At 32.6% G+C, this 27,223-nt stretch overlaps 1 protein-coding gene across 1 annotated transcript in view; it reads left to right on the top strand.

Annotated features, from left to right (window-relative positions):
- Positions 1–26,653, top strand: part of ADAM9 (ADAM metallopeptidase domain 9) — a 98,506-nt gene extending 71,853 nt beyond the window's left edge. Inside the window, exons 17-22 of the mRNA XM_033104882.1 lie at positions 11,174–11,254; positions 11,507–11,612; positions 17,257–17,398; positions 18,574–18,661; positions 23,552–23,619; positions 25,246–26,653. Coding sequence (XP_032960773.1) covers positions 11,174–11,254; positions 11,507–11,612; positions 17,257–17,398; positions 18,574–18,661; positions 23,552–23,619; positions 25,246–25,339 — 579 coding nt within the window. The 3' untranslated portion in view covers positions 25,340–26,653. The remainder of the gene's footprint in view (positions 1–11,173; positions 11,255–11,506; positions 11,613–17,256; positions 17,399–18,573; positions 18,662–23,551; positions 23,620–25,245) is intronic.
- The last annotated feature ends 570 nt before the right edge of the window (positions 26,654–27,223 follow it).

The raw sequence follows: 27,223 nt of genomic DNA, 5'->3' as shown, positions 1-27,223 counted from the left end.
AAGAATCTGTGAGTTGGAGGACAGGAACTTTGAATTTATCAATTCAGAGGAAAAGAAAAAAGAATGAAAAAGAGTGAAGAAAGCTGGTGACTTATGGTATAACATTAAAAGAAACAATTTGAGAATTATCAGAGTTCCAGAAAGAGAAGAGGGAGAAAGGGCAGAAAGCTTATTTAAGGAAATAATAGCTGAGAACTTTTAAAAGCTGAGGAGAGAATTGGATATTCAACTTCATGAAGCATATGGGTCACCAAACAAGCTCAATTTAAAGAGAGTCTCTCTAAGATGCATTATAATAAATCTGTCAAAAATTAAAGAAAGAGAGAATCTTAAAAGCAGCAAGAAGACAGACATTTGCAACTTACAAGGGAACCCACACAAGTCTGTTAGTGGATTTCTCAGCAGAAATCTTATGGGTTAGGACAGAATGGGATGATATATTCAAAGTAATGAAAGAAAAAAGTGCCAATGAATAATACTCTATCTGGCAAAGTTGCTCTTCAGAAATGAAGGAGCAGTACATTCCCAGAAAAACAAAATCTGAGGGTATTCATCACCATTAGAGATGCCTTACAAGAAAGTGCTGACTCCCTTTAGCTTTAAAGACACACATAGGCTCAGAGTGAAGGGACAGAAAAGAAAGTACTCCATGCAAGTAAATACCAAAAGGGATCACGGGTAGCTGTACTTATATCAGACAAATAGACTTTAAGCCAAAAACTAACAAGTGACAATGAAGGTCATTATATAGTGATAAAGGGGTCAATTCATCAAAAGGATTTAACAATCATAAATATTCATGCATAGAACATTAGAACAACTAAATATAAGATTTAAAGGGAGAAATAAGACAGCAATATAATAATTGTAGGTGACTTCAGTGTCTCGCTTTCAACAATGCATAGATCATCAAGACAGAAAATCAATAAGGAAACACTGGACTTGAACTATACTTTAGACAAAATGGGCCTAACAGATATATGTAGAACATTCTATCCAGCAGCAACAGAATGCACATTCTTCTCATGTGTACATGGAACATTCTCCATGATAGATCATATGATAGTTCATAAAACAAGTCTTAAGAAATTTAAAAATATTGAGATCCTGCCAAGTATGTTTTCTGACTATAATGGTATGAATCTAGAAATCAATAAGAGGAAAGCTCGAAAGTTCACAGATATGTGGCAATTAAACAACACACTCCTGAACGAACAATGGGATATCAAAAATATCTTTAAACAAACAAAATGGAAACAAATAAAAAATTATGGGATGCACCAAAAAGAGTTCTAAGAGGGAAGCTTATACTGATAAATGTATACAGTAAGAAAAATGAAAGATCTCAAACAACCTAACTTGACACTTCAAGGAAATAGAAAATGAAGAGCAAACTAAGCCCAAAGTTAGTAGAAGGAAGGAAATAACAAAGATCAGCACAGGTAAATTAAATAGAGACCAGAAAAACAGAAGAAAAGATCGAAGAAACAAGACCTGGATTCTTGAAAATATAAACAAATTGATAAACCTTTAGTTAGACTAAGAAAAATAGAGAAGATACAAATAAAATCAGAAATAAAAGAGGAAACATTAAAACTGATACCACAGACAGTACAAAGATTCATAAGAGATTATGAAAAATTATATGCTAACAAATTGGATAACCTGGAATAAATGGATATATTTCTAGAAACATACAACCTACCAAGACTAAATCATGATGAAATGGAAAATCTGAACAGACCAACAACATGAAAGGAGATTGACTCAGTAATCAACAACCTCCCAGCAAAGAAAAGCCCAGTACCAAATGGTTGAACTAGTGAATGCTACCAAAGATTTAAAGAATTAATGCCAATTCTTATTAAACTCTTGCAAAAAATCAAAGAGGAGAGAACATTTTCAAACTTGTTTTACAAGGCCAGTATTACCCTAATACCAAAGCCAGATAAGGGCAGTACAAGAAAAGAAAATTACAGTCCTATATCCCTGATGAATGTAGATGCATAAATTCTCAACAAAATATTAGCAAACTGAATTGAAGAGCACATTGAAAATATCACACACCAGGATCAAGTCTTATTTATCCCTGGAATATGAGGATAGTTCAATATAAGCAAATCTATAAATATATACCACATTAATACAAGGAAGATAAAAATTGTATGATTCCCTCAAAAGATCCCGAAAAGGCATTTGACAAAATATGACATCTGTTCATGATAGAAACCTCTCAATAAAGTGGGTATTTAAGGAATGTACCTCTACAAAATAAAGGCATTAGCTGACAAACACACAGCTTACATCATACTCAACAGTGAAAGGTTGAAAGCTTTCTTCTAAGACGAGAAATGATATTAATACAAGGGTGCCCAATCTCACCATTCTTATTCAACATAGCATTGGAAGTTGTAGCCAGAGCATTCAAGCTAGGAAAAAGAAAAGGCATCAAAACTATAATAGACACTGTCTTTGTTTGCAAATGATGTGATGTTTTATATGGGAAATTCTATACACTCCACCGAAAAACTGTTAGCACTGATCAATGAATTTGGTAAAGCTGCAGGATACAAGATCAAGATTTGGCAATCAGTTACATGTATATACACTAACAATGAATATCTGCATAATAAATAAAGAAAACCATGCCATTCACAATAGCATAAAAAAAAGAAATACTTATGAATAAATTTAACCAAGGAGGTGAAAGATTGTCCACTGAACACTACATGACTGATGAAAGAAGTGGAAGAAGACACAAACAGACATACCTCGCTTTATTGCGCTTTGCTTTATTGCACTTTGCAGATATTGTGGACTTTTTTTTTGTTTTTTTTACAAATTAAAGTTTGTGGCAACCCTGCACTGTGCAAATCTACAGGCAGCATTTTTTCAACAAGCTAAGATGATGGTTAGCATTTTTTAGTAATAAAGTACTTTTAAATTAAAGTCTTTACATTTTTTTAGACAAAATTCTGTTTTATTACACAATTAATAAACTACAGTATAGTGTAAATGTAACTTTTATATGCACTGGGAAACCAAAAATTCATGTGACTGCCTTTGTTGTGATATTCACTTTATTTTGGTGGACTGGAATTGAACCTGCATATCTCCAAGGTATGCCTGTAAATGGAAAGATATCCCGTGTTTATGGATTGGAAAAGTTAATATTATTAACATTTCCACACTACCCAAAGCCATCTGTAGATACAGTGCAATCCTTATCAAAATTCCATTTGCATTTTTTACAGAAATAGAACAAATAATCTTAAAATTTGTATGGGACCACAAGGATGCTAGATAGCTAAAGCAATCCTGAGAAAGAAGACCAAAGCTGGAGGCATCACAATTCCCGATTTTAAACTATATTACAAAGCTGTAGTAATCAAATGGTAGAGTATTGGCAAGAAAACTAGACACATAGACCAACAGATCAGAATTAAAAGTTCAGAAACAAACCTCTGCTTATATGGTCAACTAATATTGGCAAGGGAGCCAATACTCAATGGAGAAAGGATTATCTCTTTAATAAGGAGCATTGGCAAAAGTGGATATTCACATGCTATTAAATATTTTATGATATTGGACTCCTATCTTTTACCAGTTACAAAAATTAACTCACAATGGATTAAAGACTTCAGCATAAGACCCGAAACTGTCAAACTCCTAGAAGAAAGCATAAGGAAAAAGCACCATGACATTGGTCTTGGCAATGATTTTTTTGATAAGACATCAAAAACACAAACATCAAAAGCAAAAATAATTGAGATTATATCAAACTGAAAAGCCTCTGCACAGTAAAAGGAATAATGAACAAAATGAAAAGGCAACCTATGGAATAGAAGAAAGTATTTGCAAATCATATATTTGATAAGAGGTTAATATCCAAAATATGTAAGGCATGCATACAACACAGTAGCAAAAAACCAAACTGATTAAAAAATGGGCAGAGCATCTGAATGACATTTTTCTAAAGAAGACAACGAATGGCCAACAGATACATGAAAAAATGTTCCACATCACTAATCAGGGAAGTGCAAATCAAAACCACAATGAGATATCACCTAATCCCTACTATATAAGCTATCATAAAAAAAGACAAGAGATAACAAGTGTTCATGAGGATGTGGAGAAAATGTAACTCGTGTGGACTATTGGTGGGAATGTAAACTGCAAGAGCCACTGGGGAAAGTAGTATGGAGTTTCCTCAAAAAATTGAAAATAGATCTATATGATCCAGCAATTCCACTTCTGGGAATATATACCCAAAGGAAATGAAAACAGAATCTTATGTTGATAGCTGCACTCCCGTGTACATTGCAGCATTAGTCACAATAGCCAAGATACGAAAACAATGTATCTATCAATGCATGAATGGATAAAGAAAATGTTGTATATAGTATATACAAGGGAATATTATTTGTGAGAAAGAAGGAAATCTTGCCATTTGAGACAACATGGATGGACCTTGAGGGCATTATATTAAGTCAGATAAGTTAGAGGAACAAATACTGTATCATCTTACTTACATATGGAATCTAAAAAAAGCGAACTCATAAAAATAGAAAGTAGAATGATGGTTGCCAGAGGCTGGAGGGTGGGGTGGTGGAAATAGGGAGATATTGGTCAAAGGGTACAAACTTCCAGATATAAGATGAATAAGTTCTAGGGATCTAATATTCAGCATGGTGATAATGTTTAATACTGTTATATACTTGAAAGAGAGTAGATCTCAAATGTTCTCACTACAAAAAAAGAAATGGCAATTATGTGGAATGATGGAGTGTTAACTAAGCCTACCGTGGTAATTATTTCACAAAATACAAGTTTATCACATCAACATGTTGTATACCTTAAACTTATACAATGTCCTATGTCAATTATATCTCAATAAAGCTGGAAAAAATAAATAACACTCTCAGCCTCAGCGTGTTCCTCCTTCACTTTGCTCCAAGGGACGCAAAGTGATTGATGCAGTTGATGAGTTTGGGAGAAGACACTGGGCATGAGTGGCTCAGTCCCTTCTGTCTTCTCTTTTCAGATCTGCCTGCCTGCAGAGAGGGTGAATTCTGGTCTGCTCTCTCAACCATGCAGTAAATTTAGCAGGGCAGGCTCTGCTTCTGTGGGGGGAGGCCTGTGGTTGTCCAGAGCAGCCTGTGACTAGGCAGGTAAGTTTGACTTTGGGATGCAGTTTTAGGAAGCCCATTTCGTTGTTTACTTACATCATGTTACCTGCTTTATTGATGATGCTACTTTGATCTCCAGTTGTCAGCCTCTCCTGTCTTCTGTCACCTAGTTCTGAACTTGCTCAGATAATAGCATGTAATGTACTGAGTCGATAGTATCCCAATATTATGGGGTAACTATTAAGTAATGTTTAGCTTGAGAAGATTAAGGAGGGGCATTTGGGTTTGTGTTAGAAAATGGAATTCTTATCTATCATAAAGAACGTTAATTGATAATGTCCAAAATAGATAAGTCAAGAAATAGGATACTAATTTAAAATAGGGAGGGAATTACCAGATGGAAATGTGGTTGCCTCTAGACTGCTAGACTGGCAGACTAGATAGAAATGGGTCATAGATTTATTTCATCATAAGCACTTTTAGCACTATTTGATTTTTAACCATGTGTCTATATTATTTTGTTTTAAAAAATTAAAAATGAAGGTCAACTGGTCGGTCCTCTGTTCTTTAGAAGTGATTTTGGAAGTGTTCTGTCAGTGTGACAGACTAGTACAGCATTGATGTGTAGAGACTTTTGTTGACATTTACAGGCTTGGTGAATCTACAGTGGGAAGAATTCATGACAGTAGTGATACACTTTATTGGAATGATTGATTACTTAAAAATGTACTTGTTACCAAAGTTATGAGATTTTTAACAAAATATGCCTTTTTCTTTTCCCAAAATATGATATAACACAAGGCAAAAACATTACTGACTATGAACATGACTCTTTGCTTTGGAAATTGGGCATGCTTCAGGTTTGGTGCTGGGTTTAATATGTTTGGTCATTTCTAGGAATGGAAGAAACATCCATGTTTGATAAGTTGACTCTGTATGTTCATTTTTTGATAAATGTTCTGAGTGCATTTGAAGATAACATATTCTCACTTATAACACATAGTGTTTGATAATTATATATTCAGATCTTTCACTTTCTTATAGCCTTGTCTACAGTTTATTTTTTTAGTAGAATTGAACAGTCTTCTACATTTAATCTCACCTACTTTTGTGGATATTTCTGTGGGTTAGATTTCTAGCAGATTTTTTTAAATTAAGGGATACATACATTTAAAATTTTATAGACACTGCCAGTTTACCTTTCAATAAGGTGGTAACAATTTCCATTCCACTAATTGTGTATGAAGGTGTCTTATTTTCTTCCACATTGTATGTTATTGCTAACATTGTATGTTATTAATCTCTTTAATTTTTGACATCCTGATTAAGTGAAAAGAAGCCTCATTATTTTAGTTTGTATTTCTCTTCTTGTACATCTTTTTATATCTTTATTAGCTCTATGTATTTTTTTTTCTGTTAAGTCCACTTTCATATCTTTCCATTTTTTTGTTGGGATGTCATTTTGTGATTTTTAAGGGCTCCTCATATATAAAGAATATTAACTGTCAGTTATGTCTGTTGTAAATATTTTTTACAGTTTGTCATTTGTCTTTGCCATAAAGAAATTGAAAACAATCATTCAATTTTGTCTTTTTTGTCTTGGTTTGTCTTGTTTTTGTATCCCAATGTAATATAAATATTCTGTTTTCATTTTGTATTTTTATAATTTGATTGGGCTTCTACTTTTATTGGCACAGTGTAGTTTATTAACATTTCATCCTATTTCTATGATCTTATTTAATGCTGTTGTTAAATGATTTTTTAAAAATGTTTCCTAGTTTGTCTTCCTCTCACTGGATTGCACAAATTGTATGTTTGTGGTGTGTGTGTGTGTGTGTGTGTGTGTGTGTGTGTGAGTTCAATTTGGCAGTTACATATATCTTTTTCTTTCTGTTATACTACTTTTTTTTTTTAATTTATTGGGATGACAATTGTTAGTAAAATTACATAGATTTCAGGTGTACAATTCTGTATCACATCATCTGTACATCCCATTGTCAGTTCTTCCATCACCATATATTTGATCCCCCTTACCCTGATCTCCCACCCCCTATCCCCTTACCCTCTGGTAACCACTAAACTATTGTCTGTGTCTATGAGTTTTTGTTTCTCATTTGTTTGTCTTGTTCTCTTGTTGTTTTTGGTTTATATACCACATATCAGTGAAATCATATGGTTCTCTGCTTTTTCTGTCTGACTTATTTCACTTAGCATCATACTCTCAAGATCCATCCTTGTTGTCACAAATGTTCCTATATCATCTTTTCTTATCGCCGAATAGTATTCCATTGTGTATATATAACACAATTTCTTTATCGATTCATCTATCGAAGGACATTTTGGTTGTTTCCATGTCTTGGCCACTGTAAACAAAGCAATGAACATTGGAGCACACGTGTCTTTATGTATAAATGTTTTCAGATTTTTTGGGTAGATACCCAGGAGAGGGATTGCTGGGTCATATGGTAATTCTATTCGTAATTTTTTGAGGAACCTCCACACTGCCTTCCATAATGGCTGCACCAAGTCTGCATTCCCACCAACAGTGTATGAGGGTTCCTTACTTGTTTTTTTATAGCAAGAAAAACATATTAATATATTTCCCTCACCAATATTAATAATAATAGTGTCTACTGATTTGTCCCATGTAAGATATATCACTATGACTTTCAAACCCTCACAGACCTTTTCTTTTGTTGGAAAAGTACTGACTTTAAACTCCAGGTTAGTACTAACAATTATAGATATAAAGCCTTTTAACTTTGCATTTTATTATGTTTTCTTACTATGCCAACAACATTTATGTACAAGGATAGCAAATGCTTGGTATGTGTACCTATACTGACACACTGATGGAACCAAATACCAAACATTTTGTGCAGCCATAAAATAGGATAGCTTGGATGCTGTCCTTTCTGGCCTCTCTAAAGGCTGGACTCTGGCTGTCTGAGCTGGCTGACAGTTTGGTACTACTTCAGATCTATATTCTTTATATATTTACTCAACACTTAGTGCGAAAGACTTGTAAAGGGAGAACTCTTCAGCTTCTTTTTTTATTGTCCCAGGTAGTTCATCTTTGGCTTCATATGTCCTGAAATCAGTAAATGAGAAATTTTGTATCTTCATCTGCCCTACTTCATGTGTGGTGGTTGTTGGTGGTGGGGAGTGGCGAGTGTTGGAGAAGATGGTCTTACTTTACCATTCCAGCAGTTTATCAGTTTTTTTTTTCCAGTTTGGTTTTACCCATTCTACAAAGTAAAACACTGCCAGTCAGAAAACCCTTTTCCACCTGAGAGCTTGGAATTTTTCTGTCCCTAAAGTAAAACCTGCCAGATAGTAACACATTTAATCTTATTTCTGTAATCTTCTTTAATGTTTCCAGTGTTCACTAAATCAGTTATGAAAAAAGACGTCTTCTTTTAGCTGAATAGGACAGCTATTGGAGACTATTTCTTCAAAAGATGTATGGATGTATGAAAAAGTATTTTGAAATCCTTATCCAGGAGAAATGAGTGTATGGAGGACAGGAGAGGAGTGACTTATTACTGTGGAATTTTCTTTAGTTTAAAAAGTTTTAATCATGTGAATATATTTCTTATTTAAAAACTAATTGAAATTATTGGAGGAAACATAATTTGGGGATCCTTTGACTCTTCAATTCTTTTGAAATGTATGTGTATTTTAGAACAGTAGTAGCGCTATCAATTGATATTTCATTATTTGTTCTCTAATTGCTCTTTATTTCATTAGAGCATTTAAACATTCTGATTTTGTGTAGTTGGTTACCTAATAATATTTTAGAATATCACTCAATAATCTTTATAAAAAAAGTTTAATCTTTTTTTCTAACATCACCACAAAAGAGCAGTTTTTTTTTTTTAAAATAAAGATCAATTTTCCAGAAAACTGAAAAATTTCTGGTAAGTTTTTAGTTGATTCCTTTAATTCTTTAGTTTAATATTTTTTTCAGACAATATTTTTTATAGCTTTTTCACTATTTAGGACTCATTTCTGTTTTGTATCTCATTATATGAACTAGAATTTCTGGAAATATATAAGATAATAATTTATTCTTAGTAGTGCTTTTAATAGAAATCCTTGTATTATTTCATAATTAATCATGATACTTTTTTTTAAATTAAAGTTTATTGGGGTGACAATTGTTAGTAAAGTTACATAGATTTTAGGTGTGCAATTCTGCAATACATCTATATATCACGTTGTGTGCTCACCACTCAGAGTCGGTTCTTTTTCCATCACCATATATTTGATCCCCTAATCATGATACTGAAAGGTAGGTTTTGTCTTATCAACAGAATGTACTTTTGTATTTATTTATTTATTTATTTATTTATTTATTTATTTATTTATTGGGGTGACAATTGTTAGTAAAATTACATAGATTTCAGGTGTGCAATTCTGTATCACATCATCTATAAATTACATTGTGTGTTCACCACCCAGAGTCAGTTCTCCTTCCATCACCATATATTTGATCCCCCTTACCCTCATCTCCCACCCCCCAACCCCCTTACCCTCTGGTAACCACTAAATTACGTTCCCCAGATTAATTTTCAAACCCCATGGCCATCTTGTGGTTACTGATTGTTTTCTAATCCCCTCACCTTCCCCTTTACCCCCACCCCCCCGCCCATCTAGCAACCGTCAGTTTTTCCTCTTTGTCTCCAAAACTGTTTCTGATTAGTTCATTCACTTATTCTTTTCTTTAGATTCTGCATATAAGTGTGATCATATGGTACTTATCTTTCTCTGTCTGACTTATTTCACTTAACATAATGTTCTCTAGGTCCATCCATGTTGTTTGTTGCAAATGGTAAGATTTCTTTCTTCTTTATGGCTGCGTAATACTCCACTGTATAAATGTACCAGAGTTTCTTAATCCAGTCATCTACCGATGGGCATTTTGGTTGTTTCCATGTCTTAGCTATTGTGTATAGTGCTGCAATAAACATAGGAGTGCATAAAGATTTTTGAATTGGAGTTTTGGATTTCTCCGGATAGATACCTAGGAGTGGAATTACTGGATCATAGGGTAGTTCCATTTTCAGATTTTTGAGATACCTCCATACTGTTTTCCATAGTGGCTGCACCAATCTGCAATCCCACCAACAGTGCACAAGTGTTCCCTTTTCTCCACATCCGCGCCAGCACTTGTTGTTTGTTGATTTATTGATGATAGCCATTTTGACTGGGGTGAGGTGGTATCTCATTGTGGTTTTTATTTGCATTTCTCTGATGGTTAGTGAGGTTGAGCATTTCTTCATATATCTGTTTGCCATCTGTATGTCCTTTTTAGAAAAATGTCTCTTCAAGTCCTCTGCCCATTTTTTAATTGGGTTGTTTGTTTTTTTGGAGTTGAGTTGAGTGAGTTTTTCATAGATTTGTGATATTAATCCCTTATCAGATATATCATTGGCAAATATCTTCTCCCATTCAGTAGGATCCCTTTTTGTTTTATTGATGGTTTTCTTTGCTGTGAAAAAACTTTTTAGTTTGATATAATCCCACATGTTTATTTTTTCTCTTACTTCAGAATGTACTTTTATTCTTATTTTTGAAAGAATTTTAAAAATTAAAATGTGTTTCAAATTTTATTGAATGCTATTTTGATGTTTTAATAATGACAATTTATGTGAGATATTATAGTAATACATTTCTCATCATTGAGCCTTTCTTGGTATTAGCTCTACCTGGCTACTTTTGATTTGAAAAAAATCCATTTGTGAATATTTTACTTATGGTTTTCGCATCTGTGTTTGTATGAAAGGGTAGATTATAGTTCCATCATTGGTTTTGGCTTTTGTGTCATCTTTGTCCTTTTTAATCATTAGTTCTATGTCAATTAATTAATTTCACTTATTTTTCTACCTTTGCAAATACACAATATGGGAATTAACTATTCCTTAAAAGTTTGAAAGTGTTCATCAATGAAATAATCGACACCCAGGTCTTTTTTCTGGCTAATTTATTAATATGTCCTTTTTTTTTTTTTTTAAACTCAATTACTTCATTTTTTTTTTCAGATCTGTAGAAACTTCCAATGTGTAAATGCTTCTGTCCTGAATTATGACTGTGATATTCAGAAAAAGTGTCATGGACATGGGGTAGGTAATGCTCTCTTTTGGTTTGTTCATGGAAGAAGTACTAAATAATAAGGATTCCCAGTTAGGGTTAAGTGAGAGTTTCCAAGATTTTTACATATTGGGGGAATTTAGATACTGGATACATTTTTTATTCTTAAAAAGAGTGTCTATGGATTTGCATGTATTTAGTCCTTCTCTTGGTTTCCATTCTAGAGTACATAATTTAGAGCAACATTCACAATTAACAAAAGTGGTATTTTCATTGTTTTGAAGGTATGTAATAGCAATAAGAATTGTCACTGTGAAAATGGCTGGGCTCCCCCAAATTGTGAGACTAAAGGATACGGAGGAAGTGTGGACAGTGGACCTACATACAATGGCAAGTAATATAGAAGTAAATGAGTGTGCTCTCCCAGTGGCCTCTGTCAAAAATTGGGCATCCTTTTACCTCTCCCACACTTCTCACATCAGTTATATATGCACATTAAATTATGTTGGTTCTGCCTCCTAAATTCTTCAAAAATGTTTTCTTTTTTTTCATTACCATCAATTGCCTTCAGTTTCTTGCATGTACTTACAAGATGGCGTCTTACCTAGGCTCCTTCTTTCCATCTTGCTTCCTATAATCTATGTTCTATACTACATTACAGAGTTTTAGTGTTTTTCTTCAAGAATTCAGTTTTGATTATGCCAGTGTCTTTAAATTCAGTGCTTCTGCATTGCTGTTAGAATGAAGTCCAAAAATCCTTAACATGGCTTAAATGCCTTGTATGATTTGTCCCTAGCTTAACTTTTCCAACCTCATTTCACTATGCTTAAATCACTGTAACTTCTTATTAGAATTTCCTCTAATAGGCTTCTCTCTTTTTTACCTCTGGACTTTCATACTATATTATATTCACGTTGTTGGACCTCAGCTAATTGCTACCCAGATTTCATATAACTTAGTTCTTCTAGGAAGTGAAGTTTTCCCTAACGGTGTAAATCTGAATTAATATGCCCTTTCTATTCTCCAATTACTGTAAATACTATTACATATTATCTTAATTACTTATTTACTACTTATTTTTATTCTCTGATAAGCCTATGAATGAGCTTGTTCACCAATATCTTCCTACTGAGAAGATATACTTTCTTTCTCTTGGTTAAATACAAGGGGGTATAGCTGGTTCATAGAGTAGGTTTTTTGTTGTTGTTGTTTTTAAATTTTATTGGGGGATATTGGGAACAGTGTGTTTCTCCAGGGCCCATCAGCTCCAAGTCGTTGTCCTTCAATCTAGTTGTGGAGGGCGCCGCTCACTGGCCCATGTGGAAATCCAACCAGAAACCTTGTTGTTCAGAGCTCCCGCTCTCATCAACTGAGCCATCCGGCCGCCTCTAGAATAGGTTTTATGTTTAGCATTTTAAGAAACTGCCAAACTGTTTCCTAAAGTGGCTGTACCATTTTACATTTCCTCCAGCTGTATATGAGAGTTCCAATTTCTCCACATTTCTTCAGCAACAATGAGATAAATAGATACAATTTTTACATTAACAACTTTTGAGTTAATATATAAAATATATTTTAAAACATTAAAAAAACACACACAAATTTTCCACATACTGTCCAACACTTGGTATGATCAGTCTTTTTTAGTTTTAGCCGTTCTAGTAGGTGTGTAGTGGTATTGCATTATGGTTTTAATTTGTATTTCTCTAATTACTAATGATGCTGAGCATCTTTTTGTGTGCTTATTTGTCATCCACCTATCTTCTTTAGTGATGTGTCTGTTTGAATTGTTTGCCTAATTTTTAGTTAAGTTGTTTGTCTTGAGTTTTGTTTCTGAGAGTTATTTATTCTGGATATAAGTCCTTTGTGAAATATGTGCTTAGTAAATATTTTCTCCGTGTCTGCTTACTTTGAGTTTCATTTGTTCTTCTTTTTCTAGTTTCTTAGGATAAAAGATCAGGTCTTTGATTGGAGACCTTTTTTTCTTTTCTAATATAAGCATTGTAGTGCCATCAATTTTCCTTTAAGAACTGCTTTTTTTTTTGCAACCTACAAATTTTGATATGTTGTGTTTTCATTTTCATTCAGCTCAAAATAACTTCTAATACACTTTTTATTTCGACTCATGAATTTGGACATATGTTACTTTGTTTTATAGTATCTGAGGGATTTTATAGGTATTTTAGTGTTTTTGATACCTCATTTATGCCACTATATTCATAGAACCTACTTTGTATGACTTGAATCCTTTTATATTTTTTGAATCTTGTTTTTATGGCCCAGGAGGTGGTTTATCTTAGTAATAAGTTTTGTATACACTTGAAAATAATTTGTATTCTGCTATGATTGGGTGGAGTATTATAAATAATTAGTGTAATATAAATAATTAGTTTATATTAGTTGACAGATGTTCAAGTCTTCTATATCTTTACTGATTTATGCATACTTGTTATACCAATTATTGAGAGAGAAGAATATTGACATCTCTGGCTGTAACTGCTAATTTGCCTATTTTTTCTTGTATGTCTGTTAATTTTTGCTTTATGTATTGTGAAGCTCTGTTATTAGGTGCATAAGCATTTAGGATTGTTCTGTCTTCTTGATAAATTGACTCCTTTATTATTATGAACTAGCTGTCTTTATACCTGGTAATGCTCTCTACTCTGCAGTTAGATATTAATATAGTTACTCTAGATTTCTTTTGGTTAGTCAGCATGGGAAAGCCTTTCTCATCCTTCTGCTTTTAATCTATTTATGTCTTTAAATTTAAAGCAGGTTTCTTGTAGGCAGCATATAGTTGGGTCCTGCTGTTTTATCCATCCAGTCTGCCAATCTCTGTTTTTTAATTGTGTAGTTTTTATTATACTTAATTTGATTATTGATATGTTTGGGTCTAAATCTATCATATTAATAATTTTTAATCACAGTTTTCCTTCATGGGATATTGTACCACTCCAGTATGCTTTCATTTCTCTCTCTCTGCCTTTTGTGCTGTTGTTGACATACTTCTACATATGTTAGAAAGTTTAAATACATTGCTGTTATTTTTGCTTTAAATAGTTGATTATCTTTTAAAGAGATTTAAATAATACAAAAAGTCTTTATATTTAGTATAGTTAGTATTTCTGGTGCTCTTCATTTTTGCGTGAGTGTTAAGTCAGATTTCCATTGGGTATCATTTAATTTCTGCTTGTAGTAGTACGTCTTTTCACATTTTTTATAATGCGGGTCTACCAGTGACAAATGCTTCCAGCTTTTGTATATCTGGAAAAGTCTTTATTTTACCTTGATTAATAACTGGGTAAAGAATTCTAGGGTGAAATTTTTATTCCCCTTTTATTTCTTCAAAGATTTTCCTCCATTGTCCTCTGGCTTACACTGTTTTTCCTGAGAAATCTGCCATCATCTTTTTTTTGGTCTTCTGTTTGTAATGTGTGTTTTTACTCACATTACTCACATTGTTTGTAAGATTTTTCTCTTCATCTTTGATTTCTAGTATTTGATTACAATATGCCTTGGGATTTGTTGAACTTTTTAAGTTTGTGTTTTTATAATTTTCTTCAAATTTGGAGAAATTTTGACCATTATTCAAAATTTTTTTTGTCTTCCTCTTTCTGCTTCTTCAGGACTCCAGTTACATGTATATTTGAAAATTTGGAATTCTTTCACGTCTCCTTAATTTGCCTTGATTTTTTTTGTTGTTGTTTATTTTCTCTGTTCAATTTTGAATGAGTTCTGTTGTTATTCATCAAGTTCATTCTTCTTCTGTGGTATCTGATCTACCATTAACTTTTGGTGTATGTTTCATCTTAGAAATTACAGTTTTTATGTCTGTAGGTTCTATTTGTTTCTTTTTTGTATCTTTTATGTTTCCACATAGCATGTACAATCTTGACTGTAGCTTCTTGAATATATGGAATACAGTCACAATAACTTCTAACATCCTTGTCTAACAATTCTATCATTGCGTCTTCTTTGTCAGTTTTGATTGATTGATTTTTCTCCTCATTTTGGATCATGTTGTCCTGCTTCTTTGCATGCCTTGTACTTTTTTACTGGATGCCAGAAATTGTGAATTTTGCCTTGTTGGATACTAGATATTTTTGGATTTATGTTGATGAACTTGTTGTAGTGTGCTTATGTTACTTGGACATAATTTGATCCTTTTGGGTTTTGCTTTTAAGCTTTGTGATGGAGGACCTGAGCAACATTTAGCCCAGGGCTGATTTTGCCCCATTACTGAGGCAAAACCTCTTCTGTTTATTCTATTCAGTGCCATATTAATTATGGAGTTTTCCACTGGAAATGGTAGGAACAGGCACTCTTTCTAGTCCTGTGTGAGTTGTGGGGTTTGTTTTTGCTAATCTTCCCAGTTGATTCTTCTCTAGCTTCAGGTGGTTTCCTTATATGCATACATTGATCAATATTTAACTGAATATTTTGAAACGAACCCTTTGCAGAGATTTCAGGTTGTCTGTGCAGCTCTCTCCTTTCTGGTTCTTTGCCAGCTGAACTCTAGCTGCATTGGCTTCCTCAGACAACTGGCTCCATCTCCTCATGGAGACCACTGAGCTTTGTTTCGGTTTTCTCACTCATAATCTGTTAACTTTCACTAGACAACAAACTAGGACAATAGTAAAGCTCACCTTACTTGTTTTCTGTCTCAGGGATCACTGCTCTTCATTGCCTGACATCCAATGTCTTAAAAACTGTTACTGAATATATTTTGCCTTGTTTTCTGCTTGTCACAGCTGGCAGGATAAATCTGGTCCCTGTTACTCCATCTTGCCTAGAAGTGGAAGTTAGAACTATGGATTTTAATAGCTGTATATCATCCCATCGAGTGGATATGCCATAACTTGACTTAGCTGTTTCCTAATTATTTGGCATTTAGGTTGTTTTTAAGTTTTTGATATGCACTATAACACTATAGCATACATCTTAATACTTATTTTTTTTTTAATCCAGTTGGAGGATAAATTGCTGGAAATGAGATTACTGGGTTGAAGGGTGTAATCCTTTCCATGGTTCTTGATAAAAATTCCAAATGAATTTATATAATGCTACTGACAGCATGAAGGCACCAATTTCAACATAACCTTCCCAGTGTCCAATCCTTTAATCAAAATTTTATATACTCATTAGTAGGTATATAATGATATATTAGGTTTGCTTTAATTTTTGATATTTTTAATTGGGTTGAATGTTGTTTCGTGTAGTGTCATACAACTTTTAACAGAAATTTCTGGTACTTTTACAAACTTAAAATTATAAGGAAAATGTTTAGTTTACCACTACTGTTCATATTTACTATAGACCATGGAACAGATAAAGTTAATGTTAATTAGTGAATTTTTAAAAGTTATAATAAGACTTAAAATCCAGAAGCCATGAAAAGTGAGATTGATAAATTCAACTACCTGAGAATAATAAATTTATGCGTGGAGAAAAGCATTGTATCATTAGGTTGGTGCAAAAGTAATTGCAGTTTAAAAGGTTGAAAACAATTGCAAAAACCACAATTACTTTTGCACCAACCTGATAGCATTTTTTTAATAACGAGAGATTAGAAAAATGAAAGTATCAGTTGGGTACTGGTTCAGTAAACTATAGGACATTCTTGCAATGTAGTTTCGTATAGCTGTACAGAAAATGAGGCGAGCCTCTATGTATGATTTAGGAAGATACATAGATAAGTGAAAAAAAGGGATGTGCTGAGTAGTGTTTATGGTATGCTACCTTTTATGTAAGAAAGGTTTGACAGTAAAAAGATACTTTGTTCTTGCTTATATTTGCATGAAATACTGTAAGATAATATAAGAAATTAATAAAAGTGGTTATTTTGGGGAAGGCAAAAATGAAATAGGCAGAGATGAGGTGTGAGCAAGACTTCTCATTGTCTTCAATTTATATCAGTTTGACTTTTGATCAATGTGAAAATTAATGTGAAATATTTGTAATCACCTACTATGTTCTAGTTAATATGAGTTAACTTCTAATTTAATGATCATTAATATAAAATTCTTCTCTTTAGAAAAGAATACTGCATTGAGGGATGGACTTCTAGTATTCTTCTTCTTAATTGTTCCCCTTATTATATTTGCTGCTTTTGTGTTCATCAAGAGAAATCAACTACGGAAAATCTGCTTCAGAAAGAAGAGATCACAAACATATGAGTACTTAGATTTTTTTTCTTTTAAATTCACATGAAATAATTTAAAGTTATTAGTGATGATAGTCATATTATAGAGGCTGATTTAAAAATAGGGTTGTAAGTTATCTCTATTTTCTTTTGACATGATTAGCAGGGGTAAGAGGATAGTGGTGACTCAGCTACATGTTAAAATGGTGAGGGGGAAAAGATTATGGTGATCAGCCTGTATATTACTGAAAATGGTCCTTAGTGTTCATTTTGCTTGACATTGATTTCTGATGGTGGAGTACGTAGGATTTGGGGTGATAATTTCTGACTTGGGCTTCTTAATTAGAGATTAAAATATTCGTGATAAAAATTAAAAAATGTAAATGTTGAAAGTTTTCTTATTACCTCTTTCTTAAGGTTGATGTGAGGATAAAATGAGGAAATATTAACAAATAAAACCCACAGCACATTGCTAGCACAGTTTAATTACTTAATAACTAGTTTTTATTATGATAATTTTAAAATATACATATCTTGTCTTGTACCTTTTACTTCAGTACCCTATTTTTTTCACTTACTACATAAACATTTTTCCTAGAGTATTCCGATGTTAGCTTTAATGTTTAACATATACAAAAACAGATTTAGATTCCTATCCTTTCTTTCTCTTACTTTCTTACACACTTCAGACTGGGCAAGCCATGTAATTCCCTAATCAGCATCTCCGAAATTTTAGTTCCTTAACCATAGCTATCTCTTATACATCTCTACCTAGTTGACTTGCTGTCCCCTCGGCATGTATAAAACTTAGCTGACTTCCTATTTTGAGCAGACTTCCTCATTTTTAGATCAACTACTTCAAGTTTTGTATATGCAATTTAAGACTATGCTTTTACTCTTCTCTGATTTTAGGAAGACTTGAGGAGAAAAGTTTGGAACATGGGCCTAATTGACCAAATTACATAATTTCTTAGAATTTCAGTTTATTTAATTGTGAAATGGGGTTAACCAAACTTTCTAGTGCTGTTAAGGATTAAAAATGTGTGAAAGCTGCTAAAAATGCTATGAAAACTTTAGCTATGATCATGATCATCTTCACCACCCTACCAATATCATGGTTCTGTTGGGGGGAAAATACAAGGTGTGTATAATACGTCATAGGGAAATGTTTTAATCTTAATTGAGCTCAAAAGTAATTCTGTCTTTCAGATCAGATGGCAAAAATCAAGGAAAAGTTTCTAGACACCCAGTGAGTGTTCCTCGGCATGTTTCCCCAGTGACTCCTCCCAGAGACGTTGTAAGTTTAAAATGAATAATTCTTTTTCTTTACTATTATTATGGTATCAGATTTTTAAAGACTGAAAAAATAATTGTCACATAGATGTAGAAAGAAACAAAGATAACTTAATAATTTAGGGATGTGGTTTATAGGTGGTCTCTGGGTTGGTTAAAGAAATACCTGTAGGGCCTCGGGCTCAGAGGAGAGGGAAGACATCTAGATATTAAGAATGCCTGGCCTTAAAACCGAGATAGGGAAATGATACGGGACCTGTGCTCTTTCTGTTTTTCTCTTTTTCTGCTATCTTTCTGTTTTCAATGTCTGGCTTCCCTAGGGCATGTTACCAAAGACCTGGTGCTGAGCTCCTGGAATCAACTTAATTGTTTCAGCACTGGGACCAGTAATCACTGTTCCTCTGAATGTATTAGGAAGGATTGGATAATGACATACTTTTCTCATTTGCATGTATCCCTAAGAAATTACTTTATTTTAAAGTAATTTTACTTTATGAAAGTAATTTTACTTTATTAAAATATATAATTTTACTTTATTTTTACTTTATTACTATAATAAAGTAATTTTACTTTATTAAAAATAAAGTCATACTACTTTATTTTTTAAACTTTGTATTATGTTTTGTTTGATGTTTTACACATATATCTGCAGCCTGCTTTTTCCTTTAACATTGCTTTGTGATTTATCCCTATCAATACATGTAGCTATTGGTCATTCATTTTCACTGTTGATATTATGTTACATAAATACCACACAATTTTAAAATCCATTTTCTTATTATCAGATTCCAATTTTCCATTATATCTCAGCCTTATGTATTCCATATGTATATATTCTCAAGCATGCGAGTTCTGGGACCGCACTGTCTAATATAGTTGTTACAATCCCCATATGACTTTTTAAATTTCATTTAAAATTAAGATTCCTCATTACCATTTTCAGTTCTTAGTAGATCACACGTGGCCACTGACTACTGTGTTGAATAGCACAGATATAGCACATTTCCATCATCGCAGAAAATTCTATTAGAGAGCACTGACCTAGAAGCATATAGGAATTAAATTGCTGGGCTGAAAGATTTGTGAATATTTACTGGAAATTGCTTTCCAAAGAGGTTATACCATAAAGTGATTGTACTGTCAGTGGTGCATGAGCATTTCTATCGATCTACATCTTTGTCAATACTTGATATTGTCAGACTTTTAAAGTCTTCCAGTTATGTGGGCATAAAATGATTAGCTAGCCTTCCTCGTGCATATATATATATATATATATATATATATATATATATGTATATATGTGTATATATATACATATACATGTATATGTATATGTGTATATATATATATACCCATACACACACACACACACACACACACATATGGAGTCTCTATTTTACTCCCTTTACTTTTATAAAAAATAATAAATTGTTTTGCCCTTTTCCCCCTTAATTACATATATTTGAGATTTTTTTCCATATCACTACATATACAGGATAATCATACAGTTCCTACATATACAAGTTATAAGTTACATATGTGTTCTTTTTCATTCTTGACATATTTTTTTGTTTTTTATTGTGGTAAAATATATACCATGTTTCCCCGAAAATAAGACCTAGCCGGATCATCAGCTCTAATGTGTCTTTTGGAGCAAAAATTAATATAAGACCTGGTATTATATTATACAAGACCCAGTCTTATATTAAAATAAGACTGTGTGTTATATTGTATTGTATTATATTATATTAAATTATATGCAGTCTTATATTAAAATAAGAGAGGGTGTTATATTACATTACATTATATTATATTATATTATATTATACCTGATCTTATATTAAAATAAGACCGGGTCTTATATTAATTTTTGCTCCAAAAGACACATTAGAGGTGATGGTCCGGCTAGGTCTTATTTTTGGGGAAACACGGTATGCCATAAAATTTGCCATTTAATCACTTTTAATACAATTTAGTACCATTAATTACATTTACAATGTTGTGCAATCATTACCACTATCTTTTCCTAAAACCTTTTCATTACCCCAAACAGAAACTCTGCACCCGTGAAGCAGTAACTCCCATTGTCCTCTCCCCCTAACAACCACAATCTTACTTTTTTTAAAAATTGAAGTATAATTGACATATAACATTATATTAGTTTCAGGTGTGCAGCATGATTTGGTTATTTGAATATATTGTGAAATGATCACCACAATGAGTCTAGTTAATATTCGTCACCACTCATAGTTACAATTTTTTCTCCTATGAGAACTTTTAAGATTTGCTGTCTTAGCAACTTTCACATATACATGACAGTATTGTTAACTATAGTCACCATGCTGTACATTACATCCTCATGACTTATTTAGAAGTTTGTACTTCTTGATCCCTTTCACCCATCCTCCACCCCACCTCTGGCAACCACCAATCTGTTCTCTGTATCTATGAATTTAGTTTTTGTTTTTGTTTTTAGATTCCACATATAAATGAGATCATACAGTATTTGTTTTTACCTGTCTGACTTATTTCACTTAGCTGGTAGTTTCAATCTTTCAATATTTTTAACATATCATTCCACTCTCTCCTGAGATTTCTGCTCAGAAATGTGATGCTAGCCTGATGGGGATTCCTTTGTAGGTTACTGTCTTTTTCCCCCCTAGCTGCCTTTATTTTTTTATCTTTATTAAATTTATTGGGGTGACATTGGTTAGTAGTTACATAGGTTTCAAATGTACAGTTCTATAGTACATCATCTGTGTATTGCATTGTGTGTTCACTACTCATATATTTGACCCCCTTTACCCTTTTCTACCACCTCTTTCTTCCTTACCCTCTGGTAACCACTAAACTGTTATCTGTGTCTATGATCTTTTTGTTTGTTTGTTTGTTTGTTGCTTTCAATTTTATATGCCACATATTAGTGAAGTCATGTGGTTCTCAACTTTTTCTGTTTGACATGTTTCACTTAGCATGATCTCAAGATTCATCCATGTTGTCGCAATGGCAGTATTTCATCTTTTCTTATGGCTGAGTAATATTCCTTAAAAAAATTAAGAATAGACTTACTGTACACCCCAGCAATCCTTCTTCTGGGTACCCAAAAAATCTGAAAACATTTATCCATAAAGATATAAGTACCCCTCTCATTGCAGCTTTATTCACGGTGGCTGAGACATGGATACAACCCCTGCCTTTGTAATTCTTTCTTTATCATTGACTTTTGACAGTTTTAATATTATGTGTCTTAGAGAAGGTCTTTTTGTGTTGATACAATTAGGTGTTCTGTTAGCTTCTTGTACTTTTATGGTCAATTTCTTCTGCAACTGTATTCTCTTAGATACAGTTCTCTTAAATAATAAATCTATTATTTCTTTAAATAGGCTCTCTGTTCCCTTGTCCCTCTCTCCTATCCATTGTCATTATGTTGCCTTTCCTAACAGAGTTAGATAATTCTCATACAGTCTTTTTTATTTAAAAAAAACATCTTAGTTCTATCCTCAACTTAAATTATTTCTAGATATCTATCTTCAAGCTTGTTAATTTTCTCTTCCATGTGATCTGCTTTATTTCTAATGCTTTCTAATTCCTCATCCCATTTAATGAGTTATTCAGCTCTAGAATTTGTTTGGTTCTTTTTTAAAGTTTAAATCTCTTTGCTAAAAAGAACTTCTTTTGTTCTTTAATTTTTTCCTGGTAGACTCATTGAACTGCCTTTCTGAGGTTTTTGTTTGTTTGTTTGTTTGTTTTGTATTTTGTTGAATTGCTTCATGACGGTTATTTTGAATTCTCTATCATTTAGATCAGAATCTTCTATCACTTTGAGTTGGGTTTCTGGAGAATTATCATTTTCTTTTTGTGATGCCATCTTACTGTGGTTGTTCATGGTGCTTGATGAGTTTACCACTGTTTGCAAGTAATGAGCATGTACTCCATTGGTTTTAATAGCTGCATACCATTTCATCTTACGGATTTTCCATCAATTTAAAAGCATGTTGTTTCAAATTTTGTTACCACAATAATTTCAGCATCAAGTATTCTTGTGCATAGATCTTTGCATACATGTAAAAGTATGTGTAAATTCCAAAAAGTGAAGTTTAACTATCTCTTTAAAATGTAGTACCTATGGCTTGGTGGAAGGAGATGGAGGCATTTTTTTGCTTCCCTTCTCCATTTTTACAGTATAAGCAAATCACTCTGTGGGGCAAAACATTAACCCATTTCATAGTGGGACCCAGAGAATGTTCAAGCTTTTCTTCAACACTGTGCATATTCTGCGACACACAGAACTTTAGGAAATAACAGTAGATAGTGAAAAATATCGTAGTCAAGAGCACTTCATCAGTGATTTATAATTTCATCTGATCTTCCCTAACTTTTCCTAATGTAATGTGGCATGTGAAAAATTTTTCTTATTTGAGGCCATGTTATAGAGTCTCCTTTTGTTGTAAAACTCCATTTCAACTACCTTGTTAAGGAAGAATATCATGAATTCCAAATTCTACAGTTGTAGAGTAGTGGTATTTGTAGTATCGATTAGGTACTGTGTAGATTTGGCAATAAATTTTTGGGAGATTTAATTTAAAATATATTGACATAGGAAATATGTCAATGTAGTTGACACATTTATTGAATGTAGTTGATTAGAACCAAGATTATAAGACTTTAGTAATATTGAATTTTAAAAATATATAGCCTTAGAAGAATTAAATATTCTACATTCAGTGGCAAAGATGTTAAGTAAGCAAAATATTTTTAAACATCAGCATTATAGGTAAGTCATCAATTCATTGATTTTTAACTATATTGATTACTTTTATATGGAAAATAACAACCAATATAGAAAATCTATTTATGAGTATATTGTGATAATAACTTTTTTTTTCCTTTTTAGCCCATACATGCAAACAGATTTCCAGTACCAACTTATGCAGCCAAGCAGCTTCAGCAGTTCCCATCAAGGTCTGACATGAATTTGCTTAGATTACTTGACTAGACTAAAATCTAGAGTTAATGTCTAATATTTTCCCTTGTATTTTAATTTAATTTAGAACAAGTATTTATTGCCAATAGTTTAGATAGAGCACAATTTACAGAAAAGCTTTCAATAATTTTATATAAGTATTGTCATATTAGTGCAGTGTCAAAATGAAATTATGAAGAGGCTTCAGCAAGATAGTCAACTGCTGCTGCGGCCTTTGGTATAATTACTATAATTTACATCTCCAAAGGTCCTTCAGAAACAAAGACCTTTAAAATAACCAGCAGCGTGAAACCAGATAGGTTGGACTAGGCATCAGAAAACTACCAGGGAAATAAGGAATTGTGGAGCTAAGGTCCAGGAGAGGAAGGCAGTCTTGGCTATGATACCAGCTTTTGGGGCCAGTTTTCTGTGCTAGATGTGTGCATCTATTCAGAAAGTGAGAACTGAGAGGGAAGGAAGCTGAGGAGAGCTTTCAACACACTCCCAGGGCTGAAGGGACAGTAATTGGAGCCCTGCCATACATCCCGGGCTTTGTATTACAACCCAGGAGTAAGGGTGAACTAGATCCTCAGTTTATTTCTATGGGTTTTTATATTTGGCTCCCAATAAAAAAAAGCCAGACATATGAGAAAAGAAAATGTTGACTAAAATCAAGAAAAGCAATCGATCACAGAAACAGACTCAGAGGGTATCCAGTTAATAGAGTTATCAGACCTGGGCTTTAAAATAACTGATGATTATGTCATGGAATTAATTAAGATTGAGAATTTCAGCACAGAACTAGAAACTTAAAAAAAAAAAGAATCAAATGAAAGACTCAATAGATGGGCTTAAAATCAGCAAGAAAGGATAAAATTTATTATTAGATTTCGCATCACATAAAATGCATTCCACCCACCCCACTTCCCCAAAGTCATTCAAATTACAATTGAATTACAGCACTGAAGTGGGTTTTCATATAATCTTTATGATACAATAAGAGTGGGTTGAAATCCAACTAAGCATCAAGAGAAGAACATATAAATTGTGAGACAGATATTCAGCAGGTACGTTCTAGTATGTTACTGGATTAGAGGTATACCAGGATTGGGTGAAGTGGTTAAGGAAAGGGTATACACAGATTAAAGTATGAAGATTGAGAAGGACATGTATAGAAGTCAAAGCAGATTTAATTCTCAGAATGGATGGTATGTTTGAGAGAGTTGGAATTTCAGCTTTATGTATACATATGTAAGGTTTACAGTTACAGTAATTCCCTGCCCTTAAATGCTACCAACACAAGAGGTGCTTAATCCACATTGTGTTCTCACTTGTCTTTTACTGTTTATCTTTTGAATTTCATATGCTATTCTTTTTAAAACATAAACCAAAACCCTCATACAATTCTGTTAATTACAGAATAACATTAAGGTAGGCATTCCATTTTTAGACTCTTTTTTGGAGTCTTCCATATTAGATTAGTAATTAGATTAGTAATAATCTCAGAATGTAATGTACCCTAAGGATTGTCAGTGGTGTTCAGGATGGTGTTATGTTGGGTTTGTAATGAATGTAGCATTATTCCATTCAGTTGAAACACATGATTGTCTTTTTTCTTCTCACAGGCCACCTCCACCACAACCGAAAGTATCATCTCAGGGAAACTTAATTCCTGCTCGTCCTGCTCCTGCACCTCCTTTATATAGTTCCCTCACTTGATTGTTTTACCTTTCCTTTTGCAGATATCTTCAGGGAACTGAGCTAAAACTTTTTTTTTCTCCTGATGTTTTCTTGAAAAGCCTTTCTTCCTGCTGCAACTATGAATGAAAACAAAATACTGCAAAACTAAACAAAAGAAAAAAACACAGAAAAACAGAAATTGAGTCTTGGGAATTGAGAAACATAAGAAATTCTGTAAAGCCAGGGAGTTTAGAATAACTTTTCCATTTCTGTCACTGAATCAGTGTTATTCAGTCATCTGTGAAGTTAATGCACCTAACATGGATTATGTTATTTTGAACATGTTACTGTAATGATTCTTAAATTAACTGTATTGGTTTAAGTTTTGTTATTATGTGCTTAAATGTAATTCTGAATTTTGACCATAGTTAATATAGTTTCAGGTTGAACATCTGATAATCTAATACCTATGAAAACCGACTAATTACCTGCTAATAATATCTAATATTTTTCATCTTGCACAGACTAATCATCATAGGCTAGAATCTTGTCTATCTCATTCACTATATGAATAAAGGTTCATTCTGTCTTCAAAAGAATGCACAAAACCCACAATTAAGATATCATAATGTTATTTTAAAAGTACAGAATACACTAAAAGTGTATATGTGTGTATTCACACATAGTTATTATCTTCCATTTTTATTATCATTCTATGGATAAATGATTCTATGGATTCTATGGACGATAGATTCTATGGATCTATCTGTGGATAATGAATATTAGAAAAGTTAATTTAATAATAGAATTCTATTGTGAATCATGTTAAAACATGACATCCTTTTACAATAGCATTATTTTAATAAAGTATAAACTTTAAAGTACAAAGTATTTAATAGAACTAATCAGATAAGCTGTTAATTCATGGCTGTAATAAAGCAGGATCAATTATATCTTCAATCAGTTGAGCTGTTACAAAACCACTTGAGAATTTCATGAGCACTTTAAGTCTAAAATCTGAAACTTCAAAGCTTGCTATTAATATAATTTAGAATGTTTACATTTACTAAGGTGTGCTGGATCATGTCTCTGTTGACAGTAATATTTTCAAAGAAATTCGGCTGGAGAAAGGAAGGAAAAAAAATTTTTCTTAGATAAGTGCAAAAAAGTTATGGTGGTATCTGAGTTATCATCCAAACCATGTTAAAAACTGAATTTTTACTATGGAAGAAATGGTATGGATGGTAAAATTTTAAGCACTTAAAAATTTTACATAACCTTTCATAATAAATTTTAATAATAGGTTTATTAATGGAATTTAATTAGTTTTTCCAAAAAAAATTGATTTGTGTGTATATATATATATATGCAAATATAACATTTACAGTAAATAAAATACTTGAAATTCTGTTTTGTGTCGCCTATTAACTTCCTAAATACCCAGCTATTTATAATCTTATTAATTAAAACATCATAGTAGTTTTAGATAAAACTGTACTAGTTGAACTTTTATGTATATTATTCACTAATTTTTTAGACTTCTGCCAAACTGTATATGTCTTTTTGTTATTAATGAAAAACAGATTAGTTTTGAAGAAAACAGAACTTGCACAGATATTTCAGTTCTCTGAAGAAGGCACATTATTTTGACAGTGAGATATACATTAAAATTATAAACAATCCCAAAGGAAGAATCTTCATGTCAGTTGAAGATGTCTTAATAATCAAGGATAAATTATATGCAACTTTGATGACACTGTTTGGTTATGTGTTCACAAACTTAACCTTGTTCAGGGTATTGCATTTTCCTTCCCTATCAAGCAAATGCCTGGGTCTCTAACCATGTAGTTAAGCACAATCCAGGTTTTCTAAGCACAGATCAGATTTTATTAAATTCCATAAATATTTACGGAAACTACCATT

Source organism: Rhinolophus ferrumequinum, chromosome 4 (genome assembly GCF_004115265.2).
Source record: "Rhinolophus ferrumequinum isolate MPI-CBG mRhiFer1 chromosome 4, mRhiFer1_v1.p, whole genome shotgun sequence".
NCBI lineage: Eukaryota > Metazoa > Chordata > Mammalia > Chiroptera > Rhinolophidae > Rhinolophus > Rhinolophus ferrumequinum.
This window is presented reverse-complemented; position numbering and strand designations above follow the sequence as displayed.